We start from the raw sequence: 26,145 nt of genomic DNA on the forward strand, positions 1-26,145 counted from the left end.
TACTCAGATTGTGCTGCAGTGTGTGCGGGCCAGTGGCTTACTTTGCTGCAGGGGCAGAAAATCAGCATTCAGCGCATATCTTCTTATGTACATGCACGGCAATACCAGGAAGTATCCCAGAGAAGCTGCAGCTCTAGATTAAGGTATCACTGGCTCATACGTGTTAATCTTGACATGCCTCCTGTACAGTAGACACCATCCTGAAAGTGTACCGTCATTAATACAAGACTGAGATCATTCCGCTTTTTAAGTCCTAGCAAGAGATTTGTTTTTCATGGAAACAAGGGATAGAAAAGCAAATATACACACAGATACAGTGTAATCGGAGTAATGAGCAGCTGGCATCGGTACAACCCCCTGTGTTTCCTTGTGGCCTATCTCGGTCATTTTCATGACAGACAGGATTAAGGAAGGATTTGTAGTATACTTGAAATTATAATGGCAGGTGGTATAGGGAGCAAAATGTTTGTAGACTGTGTGGCATGAACGAACACAGTCATGAAGTAACCTTTAGGTGTCCTGAATGTTTCCTGAAGAGTGCGTTTGAAGTTCAGTATGCTGGCATTAAGCCGTCGCCATAGAGGCAGTGCCTAACTGACAGTATTTTGAAAAAGGCAAAGAGGTGGAGTGTGACTGGAGCTGAGTCGGGCGGGTGACTCCTTGGTCACTAGACATCTACTGACCTGTGAGTGCACCCACCTGTCACTCAAAGAAGGGATGCTGTAAATCATGCATAACTTTAAGACTGGATTTCACCCCCACACAGTTGTTTTGAATGAGTAATTCAGCTACACGGACCAAAACCGTTTTTTTTTTTTTTCCGTTCCAAATTGTAAACATGTTTATTTTGACGTGGAGGTCTATAGCATAGACTGTAAATAAAGATGGACGATGGAACTGCTCCTCAAAAGTCAAGCCACAGCAAGAAGAGCTCCCACTGGTGACTGGCTGCAGTATAGGTCATAAGCTCCACCTCCAAAACTCGTAAGACGCGTCAGTTTGGCCAATGCAAGGAAGTGGGGACGAAGTGTCCATATTTATATACAGTCTATGGTCTATAGGGAGTCAATTTTCAAGCCTGCCTTAAGTGGTCATTTAAAGAACTGCAGATTTTCATGTTGACTTAATTTTTCTGCCTAAAGAAATGGCATGAAATCAGTATTATGTTCTGTACTATATAGGGAACAATGAGCCATGTTACAGAATGCATTTAATGTAATCAAACATTATGGATGCCACATTTTCTGTGTTATTCTGTATAAACCCACATCACCATTCAAACTCTGCACATATGCAGTAAATTCAATAATTCATTCAGCAACTTGCGTCACACACAGCTATGACCTGAATGCATAGTTCTGTAACATCTCTTATTCGTGCTGTGATGATGCAAATGTTTATTATGCGTTGAGAGCACTCAGCGTCTGTGACAGAAACCACTCCTCTGTCATACTTTTAGTAGACTATCCACGGAGCAGCAGGTCAGTCGTAGCCTCAGTGCAGATGCGCACTTGGTGGTGAGGTCATTGTGAGTCCTGAGGTGCAGCGCAACCTCCCACAGCTCTGTGGTCGTTCTCCCCACAACCACAGACAGTCTTGTGGAAATGTGTTCTGTCTCCACTCCCGCTGCTCCTGATGGAGCTCAGCAGAGGCATCAGAGTGGTTGTATGAGGACTCAGGGGAGAGAGAGTGGAGTAGATTCAGATGGCGAGGCTAACAGAAGAGAAAGTGTTTGGTGATTTGCCGAGGGAGACGAGGGATATTAAGGCAGGGAGAAAGAAGCACACACAGATGCGCGAGAGATGAAAACGTCAGCCAAACAAAAACGAAATTGTGGACTATAAAGTTTTATTGCATTTTCTGAAATGTAATTATAGAGTAAAACCAGGCTTTTTATTTAGTTATCTTTTCATGTAGCTGTAGTTACAGAGCTCTTTACTCATTATGATATTGACTGTTTTAGTTTTCGCTTTTTTCCCCTCTACAATTACTTTAACTGGACATTTCAACATATTTTAGGGGCACATTTCTTTTTAGTGCGTATCAAGTAGATAATAATATGCAATCTGTAGTCATTTGACAGCCTTTCTTCCATCCAGTGACTATTGACTGAGTGCATAATTCGTTTGTTTTTAGTTTCACAGCACCTTATTTATCGCAACTCTTTGTGCTCTTTCCATGCTTACAGCAATTAGAGATGTTTCTGTGCTAATGTGACGCTGAGAGCGCCTCAGAGACTCTATCTGATCTGACACATCAGAAACAACAGTTGGAATGATGCAACTTGTTCCAGTTCGCTGATTTATTTATTTTCTCCTTTATCCGACTCTTTCTATAGCCAGGAGTTCTGTCAAACTGGCGTCAGATTTGTTATGAATTTCAACTTTGGCTGCCAGAAGTTAATTTTTCCTTTAGTGAGCAGCCATTACCTGTCATTTCCCTACCTTGGCACGCAAGGCGATTTATTTCTGAGAAGATTTCAAACTCACGATCAAAAGGGAGTTTGTTTATGTTGCAGCTTTGCAGAGTCAGAAATGATGTTTTATGCAAGCCATATGAATTTAAGCTTCCTCCCGTTTACCTAATGCGTGCAAAATAAAGCCAAGGGCGCAAGGATCAAGGTTGTGTGTTACTATATATCACCCCCAATTCCACATGCACAATTGTGCTATTTGCTTCTCATGTTTGTTCAGGTGACATTTTCAGCTCTACATTCTTATTGTTGCGTGTCAGATTAATGTCTTGCTTTTAGCTTCAAGGTTTACAATGATAAAAAGGTCTGGGGCTATAAAAGAGAGTACGGGATTCCATGCCTATTCACTGAATTCAGTCTTTTCTGAAGACTTTTGTTTTGTTCAAGGCCATTTCAAACGATTGATCTGTGCTCTTTTTACTGGTTTCCCATTGATGCGAAACATTAAATGAAGCTACATCTTCAACTGTGGGTGACATGTTATTCCAGCCGAGCTGTCTACTTCTAATATATTTAATTTCTTCCTCATTGTTTTTCCTTGCACTTCTCTCTCATTAAACCATCAGAGGATATGCAGGGTTCACAATTGCCTCAGCCCCACAGTCACTGGATGCATATGGCTCCTATTAAAACCATGTTTCACCAGAGATCTCTGTTTCACTCATATTCCCTACTGAGACTCAGAAACTGTAGTCTCCGCTTCGGAAGAGTTTGGATACAGGATCTCGCTGAGGCTCCGCTAACAGCAGTTCGTGAGGAACTCGCCCTTAACTCCCCCCTCGAAGGAAGCAAAAAAGTCTCCATATGTCACAATTACAAGTGCTTTGGGTTGAAACCAGGTGGAATCATAAAGACGTGGGATCATTTAGTTTGAGGCACCAATCTTTTCTTTTCTATTGTTTTCCATGAGAGAAGGTTTTTCCACCAAAACTTCCCAGTTACATTAATTTGCCTATTTGTTATTTGAAACCTAAAAAAGGTCAAATTTAGCACTGGACAAAAACGGAAAACATTGGAAGTGATAAAGTTTTACATTGTCACATGTAAATGCTGTAAACAAACTAATGTGGCTGTACTGTTAAAAAACAAAACAAACAATAAAACATAAATGCTGGTCTTAATATTGGTCTTAATATTGATATACTAAGTCTTCATTTTATGGGCTGAAAATGGATCAAAACACTGTCTACTGTTCAAAATCATCACAAACCGCAAACCTCAAACCTCAGTGCTAACAAAGAATTTAGTTTGGGACTCCTCAAGATATACATATCAACCGAGGAAGCTCTAACAGGAGGCGGACAGCGCTCTCTTGCACTTGCATCTCCTTAGCTCGAACCAGATAACGGGAAGCTGTTCGATAATGGGTTGACACAACAGACTGTTTACACTCCTGTCTAGCACGTCCACGCCCCTCAGCTCCACTTTGGTAGCTTTTTATTTTTTTCAAAACGACGCTGTGGTTGCGAGTAAGGCTTGAAGATGAGGGGTGACGTTACACGTTAAAGGACCAATTTGTAGGACTTAGTGACATCTGCCGGTGAGGCTGCAACTTTTAACCCTCAATGTACGCCGTTTCAGCTGCAACAAAAAAATGCGAAATTGCAGATTTGTCTTTTCTGGGCTACTGTAGAAACATACTGGCTCAACATGACTGACTCCATGGAAGAGAACCATTTTCCTATATAGATATGAAGGTCTCGTTCTAAGCTAATGAAAGCACAATGGAGTATTTAATAGAAATCTTGTTAGTAGCCTGTAAGAAAGCAATCGTGAGGAAGTGGTAAAAGCCAGACCCACCGACGCAAAATGAATGGCTAAAAATTGTGAATGAAATGTATGTTATGGAGCAACTGACTCATAAAATAAGGATCCAAGAGGAACAATGTCAAGAAAAATGGAAGAAGGGTTCTATACGTCAACGACAGGTCAAGGTCTTTAATACTGATCGTAATAGAAAACAAACTGTAGAGACATAACAATCCAGCTTGTAGTTTTCTGTTAGTATTTGCTTTTTTTGTTCTGTTTTTGTCATTATTTTGGCACTATATTCAATTTCAGACTATTGAACCTCCTAAATCAAGATCAGAGTTAGATACTTCCTCAACCACTGCTTTTAATGGTTTATGATTGTGACTAATTACTATCATATCATTGTCATTGTCTATTAGGGGACGTGTATATCCAGCCCACTCAAGACACCAAGAATCCTGTCATCTATGGAGTCTTTTCAGTTTCAGGGTGAGTGAGCGACACCTTTTCTCAAACTCTCTAACTTTGACGCAGCCTGGATGGAAAGTGTATTTTAGTTTTCATTGAGAACTGAAGGTGTCGGCTCTCTCTGATGATGATGATGAAATGCTGCGTCGCGTACGGCCTGCCGCACTCCGCCTACAGAGACGAGACACAAACCGAATGTGGAGCCCAGAGGGAGTCTGCCTGAGCCTTATAGTTCCTCATAGGTCAGGTTTGATAGCAGGTTGTCACTCAGCACTCGGCATTAAAATTCAGGGCAGCCAAGCCAGCGTGTAAATTGAGATTCTGACAGCAAACAAGCAGGAAGAGGTGCGCGCAGAGTCATAATAAACCTGCCTTGATTAGTGTACTCGCGAAACAAATACTGTTATTGTTTCCATCTTCTCTTTAGGCATCGGGCACGTTTAAACCCAGCTGATAGAAACACATGTGGTGCTAATGATAGGGGCCCGTGACAGGAGTTGCAAACATAGCACACCCACCACACAGCAGCAAGAGCCTGTACTCTGGCGATTCTCTGCAGTACGTGGGTGTTTGTATGTCAGTGTGTCAGACAGCTTGACTCTGCTTGAGTCAGTTTGAGAGTGTGTTTGTGCATCATAATGTTTCGGCGCGTTCCTGTAAGGGGCCGAGAGAGTACGTGGGAAGGAAGTAGATCCTACCGGCCGCAGAGAGCACTCTCAGTAATTATCTCAGGGAGTGAGTTAATCTCAATCCGCTGGCTGCTGTCTCCGTGTGCTCACCTTCTTTTCTTTTCTCCCGCCCCTCCTCCAGGTCTGTGTTCAAAGGCTCGGCCGTGTGCGTCTACTCTATGGCTGACATCCGTATGGTCTTCAACGGGCCGTTTGCTCACAAGCAAGGCCCCAACTACCAGTGGGTGGCATACACTGGGAAGATACCCTACCCTCGACCTGGAACTGTGAGTTTAAAAAAAAGGAAATGCAGACGACATCCCTTACTGAGGCCATGTTTGTACCACAGAGAAAAAGAGCAGCTTTGACTTTGACATTTCTAATCTGTCAATAGTGTCCCGGAGGCACTTTCACCCCCAACATGAAATCCACAAAGGATTACCCAGATGAGGTTATCAACTTCATGAGAAACCACCCCACCATGTACAACGCTGTTTACCCAGTGCACAAGCGCCCCCTGGTGGTCAGAACCAACGTGGACTACGAGTTCACCACAATTGCTGTCGACCAGGTCGCAGCTGCTGACGGGAGCTACGAGGTGCTCTTCCTCGGCACAGGTCAGTGCTTTCCTGATGATCGTCCTGCAATCAAATAGTCGTATCACTGTGGAGCTTGAAGTCGAATTTCTGTCTGTCTGGGAGGTTTGCACACACATGTTGCCGCAGTTTTTAACATGAATGTGGCCGATTGTGGGTCATTAATTTTACAAATATTAAGATCATTTTAAAAGAATACTTCAAAGCATCCGCAGAGCTGAGTTAAAGTTGCTTCTCTATCTGTTCTTTCAGACCGTGGAACCGTCCAGAAAGTCATTGTCCTACCAAGGGACGATTTGCAGACAGAGGAGCTGGTGTTGGAGGAAGTGGAGGTGTTCAAGGTCAGTCATGTGGTCTCAGTCACGTCAGTCCTCCTCTTTCCATCCTGTCCCACGTTCGTGCATGCAGCGTTTGTTATAGGAGGCGAAAATAACACTTTCAATATCCCCTTGACTGCTAATTTAAAGTTATTTATTGTCTTACTGCAGGTTCCCACACCAATCACCACAATGAAGATTTCATCAAAACGGGTAAGTAACTCCAAAGTGGATGAGATTAAACAGTTCAGCAAAATGTGGAAACACTTTACAGTTAACTTAGTGTCCTGCAGTGTTCTACAATGAGCTGATATGTAAATATAAATTTCAAACAAAGGAGAATATGCAACAGATAATCATGCCAGGCTACGAAAGGGAAGTTCTAAAACACTCTGTACAAATAAATCTATGTTACTTGTCTAGAAGAGTCCCAAAGTATTTAGTCTCTAATCTTTATTTGTGTTTCATTTAATAGCAACAATTGTATGTGGGATCAGTCTTGGGCGTGACCCACTTGGCTCTCCATCGCTGTGATGTGTATGGGGAGGCCTGTGCTGACTGCTGTCTGGCCAGGGACCCGTACTGCGCCTGGGATGGCAAGTCCTGCTCCAGATACTCCGCCTCACAGAAAAGGTGAGGATATTACTGACCAGCATGCATGCGCACAGTCAGAGTATTCATTTGGAATTCTGTGATATTTCTTTTTAAATCTGTCGAAGCAAAGCTTTTCATTTTCATCCGTTGATCCGACGCCTCTAGGAGGAGCCGTCGCCAGGATGTAAAGTACGGAAACCCAATCCGCCAGTGCAGAGGTTACAACTCAAACAGTGAGTATGATTTTGTAGTAAGGCCGCAAAGTATTCAGAATTTGTCTCCAAATTAAAATATTAAATATGCTGAATATATGTGTTTTCTAGCCAATAAGAACACTCTGGAGTCAGTTCAGTATGGGGTGGAGGGGAGCACTACGTTCTTGGAGTGCCAGGCCAGGTCTCCTCATGTGTCTCTCAAGTGGCACCTGCAGAAGGAAAACAGTGACAGGAGGAAAGAGGTGAGCTCAGCTTGTACTGGGAAGATGCTACAGTAATTTTTCCATGGCCTGTGGAAGCTGCTCCTTTGAACAAGTTTTAGTTTGAGTCTTTGAAATTCTCCTCCTGTTCTTTCCAGATTCGCTCAGAGGGCCGCATCCTTAAAACAGACGAAGGTCTTCTGATCCGCTCCCTGCAGTCCTCCGACAGCGGCATCTTCCAGTGCACGTCCACAGAGAAAAACTTCAAGCACACTCTTGTGAAGCTGCAGCTCGTGGTCCTCTCCAGTCGCACAGTCAACAATGTGTTGGTGGAGACAGGCAGCCCGGCCCTCCCTCCACTGCAGTCCAGCGCTTGGACTCCGAGCGCCGGTCAGTATAAGGACCTGTTAACCATCCTCAGCCAGCCAGAGATGGGGCTGATCAACCAATACTGCCAGGATTACTGGCAGCTTGGTGAAAGCAGCCTCGTGGACAACAAAGCCAAAAGCCTGAAGGAACTGAAAGAACAGAAGAAGCCTCGCAACCGCCGGCATCACGATGAGGAAACAACTCCAGCCGAAACATGAGGAGCCAGATATGTAGCCTGTCATATTCAAATACCCCCGCGTCTACCTTTTCACACAACCTCCTAAACACTGCAACCCTCCATTTAGAGGAATGACTCCAGTCACATGACAGAAACTGCAACAGAAAGCAACAGCATCGTGGAAAAAAAATACACAATATTTATTGTAGGTTGTAAAAAGTAATTCTTTGTACCTATCTAGAAGACATGTTTTTTGTGAATAGATAAATCTGTGCAAATGTTGTTATTATAATATTATTGTTAGTGTTTATTACAATGTGTTATTATGTTGAGAATATCTTTATGTTTGGTGTTTTTGAGAAACAGCAACGATAACCCAGGACAATGGGAGGATCCACACGTGGACAAAGACTAATGAACCATGTATTCAGAAACTGACCATGTTGGATCATTTGACTGCTGGCAGTATTCAGTGTCTAAGCTGAGAGAAGATTCAGGAAGTCCCTGACCTTCTCAAACTTCCCTAAACTTCTTCCCCGGAACTCTACTGTATATGGGACATTTTTCTTTTTTTTTCTTTTTTCTTTTTTTTACTGCAAAGTACAAGATGACAGAAAGATGACTAAAATGGCATTTCACGGGACATGCATACATGTATAGAAATGCCCTCACGTGTGTCATACAGTCACATGTGAAGGAAAGGCCCTCGGTGGCAGGCCAGATGACTTTCCTTTCATGATGTGGTCCAGCCTGGCCTGAAGTAAAGATGTTGCATCGCTCGCTCATATTCTTCCAGAACTCGGTTGCTGCCAAGTGTTTGCTCTGTTTATATGTGAATATCACATCTCAATGTTGTATTCTTAACAAACGTGATCTTTGTGATAAGCTGTTCTTTTTGGGGGAGAAAGGGTCTTTTAATGACACAAAAGCTGAAAAACATAACATTGCCTTCTCTTTTCTCTCTGTGGGGATAAGATATTCCAGCAGGCAGCTATATGTGAGTTTGTGACAGTTTGTGAATTTAAAAAAATATATTATTAGACAAAGCACCTTCTGTTGCCAAATTGGTGATTTTAATAAATATTAAATACTTCACATGTATCTGTGGCATATTATATGCAGTATATTCATACAAGGTCAAGTATACAGTTTTTTTTTTAGCTCTCGATGAATCCAAAGTTTGCATTCCTGCTATTTTCATGCTGAATATTGGTTTTTCCAAGTAAATATGAATTATTTAATCGGTCGACACAAACGTGTTGATTTTCAGAGCTTCTGATTGGTGCTGTACTTCCCTTTTTAACTGGTCAACAACAGAGCTTTCATAGCGACTTTATGTGCTAGTGCTAGTGCCGCATCTGATATGAAACTATGAAACTGAGCAACTTCTACACAGTAAAACAAATGTCACAACCAGTACAACCAGTAACAAGCTGATCACCACCAAACCTGGAGGGAAAACCTTAGCGAAATCCTCAGGAGGTGGCTTGTTATATCGTGCATGGCATGTACAGTGTAATGTGTATGGTATTTGTCTAAAATGCTACGTTGCCGTGGATGTCAGTGAATGTCTGTCTTGTTGTGGGGATATGGAAATACTATCAGAAATACATGATAGATGTGCTGACACATTTTTATGGTGGGAAACGCTGAGAGGTCAGAAAGATTGCGATTTTATTTTTCCTCTGTCTCTCTTTCTCTCCCTCTCTTTTTTTTCCAAAAAAAAAAAAAAACGACATATATTTCAAACATGTGCATCTATTTTCTTTTCTCCGTTTGGCAGACTTTGCCCTGGCTCACTAAGGTAAAGTGATGTACGATAAGCACAGTGGGTGTTATTACAATGACTTGTAAAAAAATTACTATCTTTTCTTCCTCCTCAATGTTGCTAACTAATAAATTAAAGCTCTATATTTTATAATAACACACGTTTTCTTCTGTTTGCCAGTGGTTGGCACAAAGTTTGCAGGACATGTCTGATGGTGTGATGTGCGTTGCATTGAACTGCATTGGTGTTAACCTGGTGTTAATACAGCAGGTTTTCGTGATGCTAAACGAAATTAAACTCCATGCAATGTGTCAATGCATCAATAACGGAGAGTATCGGTCAGTTTCGGAACAAAACATTCATTCCTTAAACATTCATTCATTCTTCTGTAACCTCTTGTTCCTGTGAAGGGTCGCGGGGTCTTCTGGAGACAATCCCAGCTATCATCGGGCGAGGGGCGGGGTACACCCTGGACAGGTCACCAGTCTATCGCAGGGCTAACACAGAGAGACAGACAACTATTCACACTCACATGCACACCTACGGCCAATGTAGAATCACCAGTTAACCTAACTAGCATGTCTTTGGACAGTGGGAGTAAGCTGGAGTACCCGGAGAGAACCCACGCAGACACAGGGAGGACATGCAAACTCTACACAGAAAGGCCCAGTCGGCCCATGGATTCGAATCCGGGACCTTCTCGCTGTGAGGCATCAGTGCTAACCACCTTTCCACTGTGCCGCCCAGACCTTAAACATTTAGAAGTAAATCTGACAGATCTGCAATGTCTTTGTCAACCTGGTAGATCTTGACATGGGAACATTATTTCACTCTTCTTTCCAGACTCTTGACCGACTCTGTAATCAAATCAAAGGCTGCTTCAACTAAGCATTGATTGAGAGGACACAGAGATGTCACACACTCAGGTTTACTAGTATCCAGTTAGGTTAAAAAGTTCTAGTCTTTTTTTCTTTCACATTGTTTTTTTTATGTTTCGGTGGCATTGCACAGGTTGAAATAAAAAAAACATACTTCTCTAACACACACACTGTACATGCACGCATACATAATTGAAAGTGAGTAGATTAGCATCCTTAACCAGCTGCAGATTGAGGTCAATGAGATCTGTCAGGTGAAACCGCAAAGCTCTTTAAGCACTTCAGAGCTCACCCTTCAGTCTGCTCTGCAGTATCCAATAAGAAATGTCAGTGTGGCTCTCTTCATATTGGGGCTGGGAGTTTGAGGGTCTGGTTGTGTGTCCCATTAGCTGATTTTTGGGGTCTTGTGAAGCACAGAGTGCTATTTTTGTTTGGTTTGTTTTAATACGGTTTGCAAAGCCATCATCAGTCTTATCAGCCAGATGCACAAGGCCACGCTCATTCCCACACCTGATTTCATTTTTATCTTGCTGTGGAACTATTTTCCCAGCTACGTAAAAACATCCCACACCATTTAGCTTCACACGCATCTCTTTTAAAGGCACCTAATAACGGCACAGAGGGATAAGTACTTGAGCCGATGTTCATCTTCCGCTGAGCACAGCAAAGTCCCCCCTAAAGGTTAGATCACTCCTACACCTATGTATGTCTGCATCTCTTCACACCTTTCGCCCTGCCCTAACACACCCCTGTCCTTGTGCTCCATTGGACACCTCTGGTCAGGTGGGCATAGGATGCCCAAAATCCTTTCCTAAGACAGGAAAATACTCAAACATAATCCAGTGTTTGCTGTAGGCAGTTGACGCGTCAGCTGCACAGTTGAAGGCACCGGCCAGGCAGTAGGCGAGCAGCAAGGACCTGCTTCCATTTTTCCTGACACTTGGCTTTTGAGCAGAGGGGCCCAAGCCGGGAAAAGTAGGATGGGGGCCGGAGCTAGCGCTGAGGAGAAACGCTCCAGGGAGTTGGAGAAGAAGCTGAAGGAGGATGCCGACAAGGATGCAAGGACTGTCAAGCTGCTGCTGCTAGGTAAACACAGGCGAAGTTGGCTCAGTGGTGACCCGGGAACCAAAACAGTTATGATGCATTAACAGAAAGCTTCATCTTCTGGTCGCACATATTTAAGGGCCCGTTGAGACGATGAAAGCACTTTTTCTTTGAGTTAAAAAAGTAGGAGACGCTATACATAATCCAGCAGCTATAGCATGTTTTATGAAAAGCTGACGGCAAGAAGACAACAATTTTGTAACGATACAATTCCTTTAATAATTTTCTTTTTCTATTTAAATGTTTCTTATGATTGACTTAAATTGATGTTAAGTAATCCTACACACATGCTGTTGACTGAGGGACAAGTATTGCTCTGGACTGACTGCATTTTAAAAGCCTCAATTGTGTTGAAAGTAGAAGTAAAAGCTTAATAACTTGTGTCACTGAATTGCTGAGACATGCTGATAATCACTCAGGACAATCCTCTGTTAATCCTGAGACAACAGGTCCTCCGGCACAAAGGGCTTAACCATGAAGGACACAGATACCCTGCCATCGAACCCAAACAGAGCCTGTGGCTGAAGCACTCAGAATCTAAATACTTTGTGGGCATTAAGTTATTAAACGAATGAGGGGGAAAACGATATGCCTCACAGTGATGATTAGTTTTTTGTTTAACTTTATAGATTTCATAAAACACTATATGTGCATGTCAGAATACTGTGTTATGAACTAAAATCAGTTGTCGTGTACTTAGACGTGGGTATACGTGGTTCTGAGCGCCTGTCAGGTTGTTACAGATAATGTTTCTTACTCATCATATCCTCTTGATAATGTAGGTCAGGGACAGGAAGAAAGATTAGGCCTGGAGTAAGAAGTATTATGATCTGCTGGGATCCTGCTGAAATGCCACCTGCAATTAATACAATTACCATTCACTCAAGTTACTAAATACTAAGCCGTCATTTAAAACACAAAGTTTTAGAAAAGAACATATTGCATTTCTTCAAATTTAGAAAAAGGTGCTTATGCAAAGTTTGGATTAACATTATTATATTACCAGATGAAACAATTCATTTAATATGTTTTTATACTTTCCTACAGGTGCTGGTGAATCAGGCAAAAGCACAATTGTCAAACAGATGAAGTAAGATATTTGACTTTGCATCCATCTGAACAGCTTTTCTCTTGGACAGACTGAGCTGCATTGTAACTCTATGTGTTCTTGTCATCAGAATTATCCACAAAGATGGTTACTCACTTGAGGAGTGCTTGGAGTTCATCACCATCATCTACAGCAACACCCTGCAGTCCATCATGGCCATTGTGAAGGCCATGAACACACTCAACATTAACTACGGCCACACTGATCAGCAGGTAACGACCGCTGACGTGCACTTTCACATGCATGTTATGCTGAATGGATTTCCTGGCAGACTAAACGTAAATGTGTGCCTGTCTGCTTGGGTCCGCAATGCAGGACGACGCCAGGAAACTCCTGCATCTTGCAGATACCATCGAGGAAGGCACCATGCCTAAAGAAATGGCAGACATCATTCTGCGTCTGTGGAAGGATTCTGGCATACAGGCATGCTTTGACAGGGCCTCGGAGTACCAACTCAACGACTCTGCTGGATAGTAAGAAATCACACGAATTGATTTAAAATTTAAATTTCTCCTATCAGTATCTGTCATTAACTGAATTGTACTTTCCCGCAGCTACCTGAATGACTTAGAGCGACTGGTCCAACCCGGCTATGTGCCCACCGAGCAGGATGTGCTGCGATCAAGAGTGAAGACCACTGGTATCATCGAGACCCAGTTTGCCTTCAAAGATCTCAACTTCAGGTGAGTTGCTGCAGTATTTCTCAATGGGGTAACTCCAGTAAATCATCCGCTGGGATCCCTGTTATGGTATGGTGGTAATCACAAATATAATTACTCCTGTTTCCATGCAGAATGTTTGATGTGGGTGGCCAGAGGTCAGAGAGGAAGAAGTGGATTCATTGTTTCGAAGGTGTCACCTGTATCATCTTCATTGCTGCTCTGAGCGCCTACGACATGGTGCTGGTGGAGGATGATGAAGTGGTACGAAAAGTCCCATTTCACACTCGATATTCTTTAGTATTTGTCTCTCAGCCTTCTTGGTAAATCAACAGCTGGTTTACTTGAAGGTCTGGAACTGGGTCTTTTCTTCCAGAATCGAATGCACGAGAGTCTGCACTTGTTCAACAGTATCTGCAACCACCGCTACTTTGCCGCCACCTCCATCGTACTCTTCCTCAACAAGAAGGATGTGTTCATTGAGAAGATCAAGAAAGCTCATCTCAGCATGTGCTTCCCAGAATACGATGGTGAGATCATCACTCTATATAAAATGGCAGCATATTTTAAGACTTTTAAGAAAGCGATGAGTAAACGAAATAAAACTTTGTCTTAATATTGTCTTGCTAAGGCCCCAACACTTATGAGGATGCCGGTTTATACATCAAAATGCAGTTCTTGGACCTGAACCTGCGCAAAGACATCAAGGAAATCTACTCTCACATGACGTGCGCCACAGACACAGAGAACGTCAAGTTTGTGTTTGACGCCGTAACCGACATCATCATCAAAGAAAACCTGAAAGACTGTGGTCTCTTCTAAGAGCCACGCTGAGAAACCAAATCATGGTGAGCAAAGCTGATGAGCCACTGTAATGATAGTTGAGACTGATTGCTTGATCACCTCAGCAATGTGACTCTGCCTCTCTCTTTTTACAGGGTGCTGATGTAGCCCTGTCCCATTCCACAAGTCCCTCAAATTCAAACTGAGGACTGAAGAAGTACGCTGTCCCGTCAAAACACCACCATCAAACCAGCGAATGCAAAAATGTTTAAATAAATCAATCAATTTGTTGTGTTCAAAACTAAGATATAGCTTTGACCAAAGACTTCTTGGCAACTCAGTCTAGAAGACAGCTCCTAAGTCAGAAACTCTTTCAGATGAGTTGAATTTTAGTCAAGCTAACTTTTCTATTGGGTCTCTTGAACTCATCTTTGGAGGGCCACGCAAACTGTAGTTAAGACATCAAAAGCTTCTGTCGGCATGAAGAGATTTCTTCTCACATGTACTAATGTGAATAGATGTCCTGCTAACGCATTGTCTCTATGCTCCAGGAAGTGGCTCTAGTAAGAGCGAAAAAAAAAGATGGCCTCACCACCTGCATATGCACTTCAGCCTCTGTTAGACAATTAAAATCAATTAGAAACGGCTTTTATTTACAGACACACTAAGGTACGGTTTGTAACACTGAACTTTTGAGAGAAGTGTTAGGAAACTAACTTTTTGCAATAGTTGAAATGGGCCAGTGTATATAATGGAGCGGATTTGTATTGGACACTTCACGAAGTGTGATGATACCATGTTGATCTGTAACACTTTTGAATGGTAGATGTATTAAACTTCAGACTAAATAAAAATCCTTGAGTAAAACTCTAGGCCTTTGAGCCAACTATCCTGTACAGAAACCAACAATTGTACTCCTTGATTAAACTTATTAAAGCTTCTGTAGAAAACTCAGCACTTTTCCTTTTTTTTTTTGGTCAAATTAAAAGCGACACAGCAGCGTCTTGGTCATCACCTGTCATTTACTAATTTCACAGAATATTTCAGATTCCTTCAAAGCACTGAAACCTGTCACATTTCGGATTGAACACCTTTATCTTTAATTTACAGATTAAAAGGAAGAGTTTGCCACCTTTACAATTCTTTACCATCTTGCAGGGTTGAATAAGAAGATCAGTACAAGTTAACTCATGATAAATACAGTTACAGTGAACAACTGGTTAGCTTAGCTTAGCACAAAGACTGTGATATAAAAATATTTTAACAAATCCATTTGTTAGCATCTCTACAAATTAACATATTCTGCATCTCGTTTGTTCAAACGGCGCTTCACATTTTCAGGTTTTTTGTACAGATTAAACAAAGACAAATTACATGTTTAACAGTTTATTGTGCACATAAATATGTTATCTTTGGACAGATCCGCAGTTTCAGTTTCCAGCCTTTGTGCTAAGCTAATCTATGCTAACTGAACACCGTCAGTTGCCTCACACAGTGAAGTGGCATCAAATTTGCAGCACCAAATTTTATTTTTATTTTACGTTGTTTTTTTTTTCTTAATTTTAAGTGCCATTCTTCTCAGGTCCATGAATAAACATACTCTCTGCAAAGTTTCCAAATGTATCGGACACAATTTTTTCATTTAACAAGAACACGGATATGCATGTTTGTCAAAATCTCAAACTATTCCTTTGAAGATAATCGGAGGCAAAGAAAACGTGACGCAGTTTAAACAACACTTAAGAAAATGAACAAAGTTGAAGATGTTGTGACACCACTGACTAATGCAGCCATTACAGTTAATGTACAGTCAGGGTGTTTGGCAAAAGATGAATCGGGCAGAAAATAAATCTCGCAAGATCCGTAAATAAATCAGACGGCGCAGTTAACGAGACTCCATACCTTTTCCATCTGTGTAGAACAATAATCAGTTATTCACAGTACAGCTGCAGTGTGTCGATGCAACATAAAGCCATCCCAAGAGATCACAGGCAACAAGGTTTTAAGAAAGTTTTATTTCTCTTGAAAGCATCCATTGAGTTTCTTCGATACCCTGAGTTCTCACCACATGACAGTTAATATGGATGATGATGTGCACTTAAGAGAAACAAAAAACATAAAAAACTTCCATCCATTCTAGGAACAAATCGGAAACTATGCAGAAGACTTTGTGCACTGGCAGAAAAATGATTGAAAACAAATACATTTTCACAAATTAAACATTAACCAACATTACAAATGTCTAATTTTATGGCTTGTTTTGTCATGTCTAAAAAAAAAAAAAAAAAGGATCTTCACGTCACAATCAGTGTAAAACTGTACATACACATGGAATGACACTTTTTGTGCAATATCAACAGTGGTCTCTATACATATTCAACCGTGTTATCCGCAACTAATGTGCACTGTACAGCGTCCAGAAAGACAGAGACAAATCGAAGGCACTTTTGAAGAGTCATTCTGAACCTCTCTCTCTTTCGGTCATGGCACATTTGTTTCACCTTTGTAAGACATCGAGCAACTAGAAGCCTGAGAGATCAATGCTTCTGTTTCAGTATTGTCAAAAAAACGGGAAGGAAGCGGTTTATGTGTCAGAGATTGGTACTTGACCAATGTGCATTTAAAATCCAAGACAGAAGCCAATCGAGAATCCTCATGGCTAGTGTTTTTTGTTTGTTTTTTCTGAAGGGAAAACATGTGTGACAACCAGCCTTACATGTACAAAAGACCACCACCATTCCTGCAGGATAAAACATTTTACACACAAATCAGGGTTTTACAGTATGTGCATAAGCCATTGCCTGTTATTATCGGTTAATGTGCAGCCCTTACATAAAAGCATCGATTTAGTCAAGTGAATCGACCGCAAAGAGGCACTGATCATCGTGTTTAGAGAGATATCTGTAGAGGTGAGTGTTTTTATAGGCTATGCATTTTACATGTGTGTGGCTAGATGGCACTGTTCCCATAAACATAACATCATGATTCACAGCTCGGCTGCAATGTCAAACAAGCACACGCGCAATGCACACACACTCATACCTGAGCACACACACGCCGACATTTTTGTTCCACCAGCCAAACATTTATGCACGATGACTCCTCACGTTCCAAAAGAAAAGATGTCATCTTTGCAAACTACAGCAAAAACACCCACACAAACCTTTAATTTAATACAGTAAGTACTCAAACTGTTTGTCTCAGGATTTCTCTAGTGTCAATTTCCTGAGCAGAGGAACGGACGAAAGGAGGATTTTAACCAACAGTGGATCCCTTCTTCTAAGAGTCACAGCATGGGAGGAGTTGCACTGGAGGCCTGGTCCTGCTAATGTCACCACATCCAACCTCTCACTCAAAAAAGTCCCACCATGTGATCGATCTGCCTCATGTAGACGCTCTTTAACGGCAGAGTGTACCGTCGCTCCTCTGGGATCCTGTTACACTGCGGAGAGACAAGGAAAGTAGACTGTGATCAAGAGCCTCTTCAATAAGTCTAACATTAGAACAGTGAGGATGATGGATGGCCTTACATTGCTTATGTTGCTCGGAGGTGGCTGGTTGCTCGGCTTCCTTTCCGCCAGCATTCCCTCCTCACACGGAAACAAGTCGTTCCACCGTTTCTCCCTGAAGCGCTTGTCTATAGGCACGACGTGACCCTCGGTAGTGAAGATGTACTTGTTATCGGATTTGTGGAGCGGGTTGTCCTCATCAAACAGCTGAAATCCATGAATAAGTTTGTTACTGATCATATACGACGGCATGGACTTGGGCCAACACTGAGTTCTAATCTGGCAAATGCTGGGTCTCACCAACATAATCAAATAAAGGTGGCATTTCTTATATAATACCTTGACAGTGATGTTGCGATAACATTTATAGGCTAATATTTACAAGAAATTATTATTTACTGTTCAAAAATGTGAACTAATTGTTGTTCCTGGCTTCTAAAATCTTATTTCTGATGCTATTGCAAGTTAAGCTCAGTGAACAAGGCAAGCAATTTAAAGATGAAACTGCGATGGAAATTTTCACTCTTTTTAAGAATCCCTCTGCACTATAGACAATACCTAACTTTGTTTTTTATGTAAATCCCCAGAACGTCTCTTTGAAATTTTAGTTAAAAATAACTCAGTGTGGGTTTGGGTTTCAGTATCTTTAAATGCAATTTGAAGAGGAAGAGGCGCCGCATTTCTGGCTGCAACCGTGAGGCACTTTTGCAGCCACAGGAACTTTTTAATTGTTCTTAAAACTCTGCGCATAAAAACTGCAATTCTTGGAACTAGGGGTCTTTTTAAGTACTTCAGAGAAAGCATTTCGCAAGAAAAAAAAAAAAAAGATTGGTTGATTGGTTAAAAAAAAACAAACAGTAACTTTCGGTAAAACATTAGCTGTGATTAGAACAGCTCTTAGGAACAAAACACAGAGAAATGGATCATCAGCGATGTCCTGGCTTTGTCAAAACCACATGCGATGTTGTTTTATGTGGCTGTATGTCATAGAGAACTAAGAGAAGCTGCTTCCCTTATGACATCCTAAGTGGCTTGTTCAGTTACACTACTTTTGATCATCGGAGAAAGGAAAAGAAGAAGTAAAAAAAAGAACGGTCTTTCCCTTGTAGTTCATGGATCTCTAGTCACGCTGTTATGTTCAACACAATGAGATAAAAGTGAACTGGCCTCTTTTCAGTACATGCCGCCTCAGTCACTGGTATGTTTTCATTCACAAATCTATTCTTGGCATGATTCCTACATTTTTATCTTCTCTTTTAAGCTTGAAATGCTGCAATTTATGGTTCCTGAGATACAAACTGAATTGAGAAAGACAGCTTTTATGTTTTCTGCTCCTGCTGCATGGAAACAACTACAGTCTAATCTCAAATTTCCAAACGTAGTAACCCTGAACGAGTTTTAAAAGATGGTGAAATCTGTTGAGTCCAGTTTGTCTGTGTGTAAACGATTTAACTGAGCTTTTTTTGTTATGCAACTCTGTGGTTTAATGATTTTATGTTATTTCCTGTTGAAACTGTGCTGCCGCCACTCTCGGCAAAGGTCTCCTTTGTGAAAGAGATCTCTGGTCCCAATGGGACAAACCTGGTTAAATAAAGACTCAGTAAACAAAAAAATAAATTAGATATCCTTTCTGAGCAGATGGTAGTAAGTTAAATTAAAGGCCCTCTAGGCTTTCAACCCAAAATATAACAGAAGATAACATTTTATCATTTGCAGTAGCTTATATTATAATTCTGTTATGATCTAATATCAGGCTCCTCCTTACCAGGTAAAGGTATTTGCAGGTCTCACTGAGGAAAAAGCTCTCCATGCGATCCTCTTTGGATTTGTCCACCACGTGGTGGAGAGTGGCGTACCCACATCTGCAAATAACAAATGTATAATATATAACTTAAGCATATTTAAAAGCATATTTAAAGCTCCACAGAGGTATTGTGGATTTTGTAGCCCACCTGACTTTGGCATTTGTTTCAAGGCTCTGGAGAATATCCATCCCAACATGCAAATAGAAAGGATTTTTGGTCGCCTGTAGAAGCAAAAGATGCAGATTATCAACAAACACCAATACTGATGCTCAATGCTGTGTAATTATCAGGTATTCTTACCTGGTAAAGTAGATAAGTTGACTCCACCAGCTCAGGCCTTAAAGGGTAGAAATGCACATCAGGAGCCTGTAGCTGCCAGTTGTATCTCTCTGGTAGAGCACCAAAGCGTTTCCAGATGGCATAGTAGAAGGCGTGCAGGCAAATGGCATTATCTACATCACCATTGAGCACCTATAAGACAAAGCAGTACATTTGTTTTACTCCACTACGCATTTGTTCAGATAAGATCCCTTCATAGCCGCATGTACATAATCTAACCTGCAGCCCAGGAAAGAAGGCCTGAAGGGAGTCAATCCAGGTGTTCATTATCTCGCCACTGAACATGTTCACATTTACATAGAGAGGTGGGTCACCCTCTCCTTCATTGCACGACTCTCTCCTGGAAAAAAACACAGAGGGAGAAACGGTTTGAAAAAAAAGGCCTTGAAAACTGCTGATTGGAAAAGGGAAAGTTGAGTATGCTTGTGTTGTCATGTTATCATTATGGCATATCAGGGACCACATTTTTCTACTGAGGGACACCATGAACAAGGAAAGTGACAACTATGTGCCTTGCTTAACGGTTTGTTATCAGTCATTGCTGAAGATGAAGACTGTGTTATGTTTCCGTCCGTGTCTGTAAATACAGATGCCACGTCAGACATATCAGATACAAACACAACACTAGACGCCATCAGCAGTTTTTCGCTGGGTCATTCCTACGCAAACACTGATCTGCATAGTTGTGATAGTTTCACAGTTGCAACCGCATGCGAAGCAGTTAATAAATGCACTCCGCCCCATCACATTCTTCCAGTGTGGGGACTCACCCTCTTCTCAGGTGGTTCTGAATGCTCTCGTAAGCAGCTTGAAACATCCAGTAGTCCTCTTTTTCTCCAAAAAGGATGTAGGACTTAAGCAAATACTCGTAGAAGGAGTCCATACCAGCTCCAAGACCACTCTGCTTACCAACCCACTGGCCTGTTTGGATATTAACAACGTTCCCTAAAGAGAGAAATGTCAGAAAGTTACATTTTGTTGTAGCCTTTATAAAATCAGAAAGAAAATGAAACAGAATGCAGGCTAAAGCAACTCAAGGAAGAGGAGTATCCTTTAATTACACAGTCGCGCTTACCCAACAGACCGGTTTCGTTGCTCCTCAGGTTCCACAAAGCTCTAACGGCTCGCCTAGCCACCCACTCGAACGTGGAATCTCCAATCAGGCGGCTCAAAATGCCAAACTCCACCAGCAACGACCCAGCTCCTGCAGTACAAGTCTCATTGATGCTATCAGGAGGAACCCCGGTCTTTAGGTTCACCTGTGATCAAGAAATAAATAAGGCAGGCTTTACTCCACGCTCTACAGGAATTTTCCACAAATTATAATTACTGGCTTGTGGCTACGACAGTCTCACCCACCCTGGGGTAAGGAATGCCCGTGCTGGTGTTCTCAAAGGCTGGCAGCAAGCGGACGGCCAAGTCGTGAGCCAAGTGCAGCAGCTCATTATCGTAACCTTCGAAGCCCACCTTGCCAAACGGATGTTTTGGGTCAGTTAGGAGAATGTGCGCCGAGATTAGGCTTCCCAAGATCCTTCAAAGAAAAATTCAATTTTAAATTGCTGTTCACATTTCAGCAATGACTAAAAATCATTGTTTGGTTTTGATAAACTGTGGACAACACTAGTCATTATGAGACCCTCATAAACAGATTTTGGCCTGCACAAGTTAACTTTGTCAGGTACAAAAAAAAAGAAACGCTAGTCTGACATCTGTGCCTCTGTTTGATTTGAAGATTTTTATATTCGAGAAACCAGTTCGTTTGTAGTGCGTCATCAAAAGTGTGTCACTGCGGTCACATAAACCACGTTGACACACTTTTTAACTTCAACGATTAGCCAGGTAGGTGTTGCATCAGCAGCATCTCTCTACAAACAGTGACATTTGTACCTGATGTTTGCCTCAAAAACTTGCACAGTTGAGTCCTTGTCAAAAGATACAGTATCTATGACCAGCTTGACGGCTCTCTGGAACTCTGTTACATTGCCAAGCACCTGGAGAGACACAAAAACACACACTATGTAACCACAGTGGATCAACAAGTGTCTTTAATGGTGTCTTGATGGTTTGTTTAGGACTAGTGGATGCTGCAGCAGAGCGTAGACTAAAAGAAACGCAAGAAACTGTCAATATTAAAGCTGGAACAGAAGCTCTCACACCTGACTCCATGTGGTGGAACTTTTGTGCATGCCAGAAAACCCACAACGTGCAACAGAGGAAGTACTAAGCGCTTTTACACTAAATGTGCTGCAGATATTGTTAGTACCGTGTAACATTTTCTACACAAAATTAAATAAGCTCCTTAAAAGTCAAGATTCTGCATTTCAGGACATACACAAACTGAATGGTGCTGAAGCTACTTACCAGTAAAGTGTCTAAGGTGTCGATGAGCGTAAGGGAGTAGTTCCCCAAGACATCATTGATGTTGATGTTCGACCTGAAACAAAAGTAAGTGCTTAGATGCAAGAGCACACCCTTATCCTCATTGCAAATGAGAAGGAGAGAAAAATAGACGGAGAAGGAGTCTTATCACTCCCTCTCAAATTTTCTGATCTCGTGGTGCGTGTGTCTAACCATGCCTCAGTGTCATTTGTAAAATCAACTAACATTACACTCTTGGAAATAATTCTCCTATGCCACTCTGAAACAAAAGTTGCTACTGCAAGAGGGTTGTTGTTCTTACTTGTTATATGTACACACACTTCATACTAATTTAGTAATCTGCAGATTATTTATTAATTTGCTTTTGTCTCTAAAAACTCTATTGTGAGATATTGTCAGATATATGCCAGTAAACATATCTTATGTTGTTCAATTGAACACTAAGACAGCCTCAATACCTTGTGTGCTGTATAGAAGAAGAGACTGATTGTTATCGACTGGGGACTGTGGGGACTGTTTATTTCCCACCTGGCCATCATGTCTTCAGAGTAACTTAAACTAGGGAACTGCATCTATTATCTTCGACCTGACAAGATGACCTCTTGAACAGACAATAATTCCAGTGTCGGTTTTCAGTGTTTTTAGCAGCACAGAGATAAACTATTCATGGAAAAAGACTACATACGTGGCTGCGTCTGACCTTTTGAAGTGACCAAGCTTGTTTTGTGTCAAACTTCAAATTTCAAGAAGAATCTTGTAAGAATCTTTGTAACAGGTGTATAAGAACAAAACTTTTAAGTGGAAAGATTAAAGAAATCCTGCACACTGTCCTGCACTTAAGCTCTATTTGGTTCTCTTTCGCATTTGCTTTTCTTACAAATTCAGCTATGTTAAAGTATCTGTTACACACTTACACACTAATACAATGACTGTATTATTACTGCATATTTTCTTGTGTGGAAATGAGTCACCGTTCGACCCTGAAGTTAGAAGATACTGTAACAGGATGAAGAACTGAAATTTATGATTAGATGACTCGATGACATACACAACAACAATGGTATTTTAATTCTTACGCCGGTTTCTATTTTCAGCACAGGGAATTAAAGTCCCCTGTTACTAAAGCTACTTCAGTGCACAGTGCAATTGGTTCCTCTGAACTATAATTACTTGACCTCCCAAATGAATCTGTGCTTCTCACACTTACTGGACATGGCTATGATTAAATCATGTCTTTTTCCGTGTCAAACTTTAAGTGTCGATGACGATTTCAGTCTTTTACAATAATAAACTCAACAATCTTTAGACTAGCAATCTGAATAATTGATGGATAAACGATAAATGGAATATAAGATTTAAGAAAAACAACGTTTGTTTGCATCTCTTTTCCCCTCTTTCTTCATTAGATCATATATTTCCTTAAGGTTACTCACTCTCCGACTTCTACATGCATGATGAACAAATGAAACTTGACAGAAACCCTCTGGAGCCCTGATTAGTCTGGGACCTGTTCAGTCTGATTAAATGTTGTGTAAACCTGTTCGCTACTGTGCAGAAGTAATGTTGCATGAAAAGCTAATTTGATTACAAGCTACATGCAAAGTGCAGAGGACAGTTAAAGTAACTGGCTGTCCCGCAGAGTGCACTGTACTTCACAGCAGCAGGTGCAGCCAGTTCAGACAGTCGGAGCAGCCTTGAGTAACTCACGGGTTTAGCACGTCTGGACCTCTCCCTTTACAGTCAATGGGGTTCAGCTCGTCCTCAGGAAAGGCATATTTCATATAATTGTCATATCCGAAATAAAACATCTCTTTGGCCATGCCTTTCATTTTCGCTCTCAGAGTGTCAGGGAACGAGCTGTATCTCCGGACGTACTCGTCCTTGTTGCCATCGAAGAAGCTCAGGTAGGACCTCTTGGTGGACTCCTCTCCCACCTTCGCACAGGTGCTCGCCGTCTCTTCATACCTGTGTCCTTGTATTCGCTGCGACCACGAGCCACTCTCCCTCGGGTCGGTCCCTTTCTCCTCCCTGAACAACAAGTCTAATTTGTGCAAATTGAAACCGAGGTGGAAGTTGAACCCCCAGCTAGGTCCCAGCCCGAAAGCTAGCCACAGCACACAGCTGAAAGAGAGTCTTAACACGACCAGACCAACTACTACCGACCTCCATTGCATCTTTGCCCTGGGTCGATCTTAAGACGCATAATTTAAGTCCACATACCTCCGAGGTGTGAACGAATGTGGAAATCCGCTGTTTGTCAGGCTAAACTACGAGCACAGAGAGGTTGAGGTAGTTATTCCGCCTCACACGCTTCCTGTCAACAAACCAGCCCCTCCCTAGTTCTGAGCCCTGATTGGTCCTTCGGCCGTGTCGTCATTTATAAAGCGACGCGGGCTCGTCCAATGATTGGCCAGCGAGCTGTCAATCTCTTCGTTGCGTTTCGTGGCATTCCGTGTTTTAATAACTTCTGAGCCAATAAGAAACAGCCACAAAGTGAAACGTTCATTTAGAACAGGGGTGCCCAAATACTTCTCAGTGGAGGGCCAAAAATGAATCAGGGTACAGGGTCACGGGCCAAAACTAAACATTCATGTTGCAGTGCATTTAATTAAATATGACTATGATATAACTTTGCAAAATAAACAGTGATACAAAGTAATTTTGAAAATGAATGGCACTTCTGTTTATTTAAAGCAGAAAAATAATAAGGCTACCAGGCCTATGTCTTCAACAACATGGGACAACATGCCCCTACAAGACTGAAATATTACACTCTCTGCTGCCTTGAACAATCATTTTAAAATAGTAATATAATTGGACAACAGCTTCAGCTTTTTAGCTTTTTTTTTGACGATTTCCTACTGCAATCAGCCTCGAAAGCAGCTGACTGAATAATGACATGCAATATGAAATCATCATTAGCCTAATAATCACCCTGCAAGGCACTACTCTCTGCAATTAGCCTTGAAGGCTGGTGCCTTTTGTGTTAACAAACAAACAAGCTAAGCTAACGTTAGCAGTAACTTGCAATTAAAAATTTCTAACACATATAAACTAACCAGTTTATTTACAAAAATACTCTGTGTAGTCTTGGTTACCTATAATTTGTAAAAATTATATTTGTAATTTCGTAAAATCTAGCTCTTGTTTGCATTAGTCGAAGCAATCAATTAGCTTAAATATCTAACTTACTTCAAAAAGCAGTTTGCATCTAACTTAAAGCAGTTCGCTCGGTGGCTCACTCCGCTTATCGCTTCGTGTTCAAACCATTGACTGTAGGTTCAAACGAGTCGCGCTCACTCGCTTCGAATGGATGCCGCATGAGCTCTGATTGGTTGTGCTGATTGTTGTTGAGGGTGGCGCTTGTGCAGCCTCCCAGGCTGAGCAGCCTGGAAGTCGACGGCTGAAGGCAGATTCACCCTGGAGCCATTGACGCCTGGAGCATCCCAGCATCTTCTCACTCTCTGGTCACGGGCTTCCGGCCGGATTTGAGCTGACGGGAGCTAAACAGCGCCACCCTACCCCCAATGTAACACAATGCTAAGTTGTGGTCAGGAGAGGAAGTGCAACAATAAATAAACATTAAAAGAGATATTCCGACTGCTGGCAGTGGGAAAATAATAATAATTTAATTATTAAAAATATGAGCATGGGCCGCGGGCCAAAAATAATCAGTCGCGGGCCAACTTTGGCCCGCGGGCCCCAAATTGGGCAGCCCTGATTTAGAAGTTTAAGAGCTGGACGTGATTTGGTTAAGATTACTGTACATCCCAAACAGATTCAGAGAGAAAGACAGGCTAAACCCAAGCTGCACAATTAAAACTATCCCTAACACTTGCTTATAAGATAGATTTCGGTGTAAGTTTTATTGATAGATAATGAATCATAACCAACTAATTATAAAATCAGATATAAATACCAAAAACGTGGTAGTTTAGTTAAAAGCGTCTCTATGATCTTCTTGAGAATGGCTTTAAAACATC

General features: G+C 41.7%; 3 protein-coding genes across 3 annotated transcripts in view; 2 read left to right on the plus strand and 1 right to left on the minus strand.

Moving 5' to 3' along the window:
- The window catches only part of LOC311487579 (semaphorin-3F-like), a 48,019-nt gene extending 37,923 nt beyond the window's left edge, over positions 1–10,096 (plus strand). The window contains exons 10-18 of the mRNA XM_084543905.1: positions 4,645–4,714; positions 5,504–5,648; positions 5,756–5,978; positions 6,210–6,298; positions 6,446–6,487; positions 6,750–6,907; positions 7,034–7,101; positions 7,192–7,325; positions 7,442–10,096. Coding sequence (XP_084400031.1) covers positions 4,645–4,714; positions 5,504–5,648; positions 5,756–5,978; positions 6,210–6,298; positions 6,446–6,487; positions 6,750–6,907; positions 7,034–7,101; positions 7,192–7,325; positions 7,442–7,870 — 1,358 coding nt within the window. The 3' untranslated portion in view covers positions 7,871–10,096. The remainder of the gene's footprint in view (positions 1–4,644; positions 4,715–5,503; positions 5,649–5,755; positions 5,979–6,209; positions 6,299–6,445; positions 6,488–6,749; positions 6,908–7,033; positions 7,102–7,191; positions 7,326–7,441) is intronic.
- A 1,009-nt stretch (positions 10,097–11,105) lies between these two features.
- gnat1 (guanine nucleotide binding protein (G protein), alpha transducing activity polypeptide 1) lies at positions 11,106–14,169 on the plus strand (the record flags this gene model as incomplete). The annotated part of the gene is made up of 8 exons (XM_084542226.1): positions 11,106–11,562; positions 12,628–12,670; positions 12,759–12,900; positions 13,004–13,161; positions 13,243–13,371; positions 13,482–13,611; positions 13,724–13,877; positions 13,979–14,169. The coding sequence occupies exons 1-8, from the start codon at positions 11,457–11,459 to the stop codon at positions 14,167–14,169; spliced, it is 1,053 nt and encodes a 350-aa protein (XP_084398352.1). The 5' UTR covers positions 11,106–11,456.
- Position 14,170: 1 nt separating this feature from the next.
- Positions 14,171–24,525, minus strand: edem1 (ER degradation enhancer, mannosidase alpha-like 1). Its single transcript, XM_084542225.1, has 12 exons — positions 23,870–24,525; positions 22,145–22,217; positions 21,671–21,774; positions 21,143–21,314; positions 20,859–21,042; positions 20,554–20,728; positions 20,003–20,123; positions 19,745–19,915; positions 19,592–19,665; positions 19,405–19,501; positions 17,661–17,846; positions 14,171–17,572 (listed from the first exon to the last, which is right to left on the minus strand). Exons 1-12 carry the CDS (start codon positions 24,334–24,336, stop codon positions 17,483–17,485), a joined length of 1,914 nt encoding a protein of 637 aa, XP_084398351.1. The 5' UTR covers positions 24,337–24,525; the 3' UTR covers positions 14,171–17,482.
- Positions 24,526–26,145: the final 1,620 nt, after the last annotated feature.

The sequence above is a fragment of the Chelon labrosus genome (genome assembly GCF_963514085.1).
Source record: "Chelon labrosus genome assembly, chromosome: 4".
Classification (NCBI taxonomy): Eukaryota; Metazoa; Chordata; class Actinopteri; order Mugiliformes; family Mugilidae; genus Chelon; species Chelon labrosus.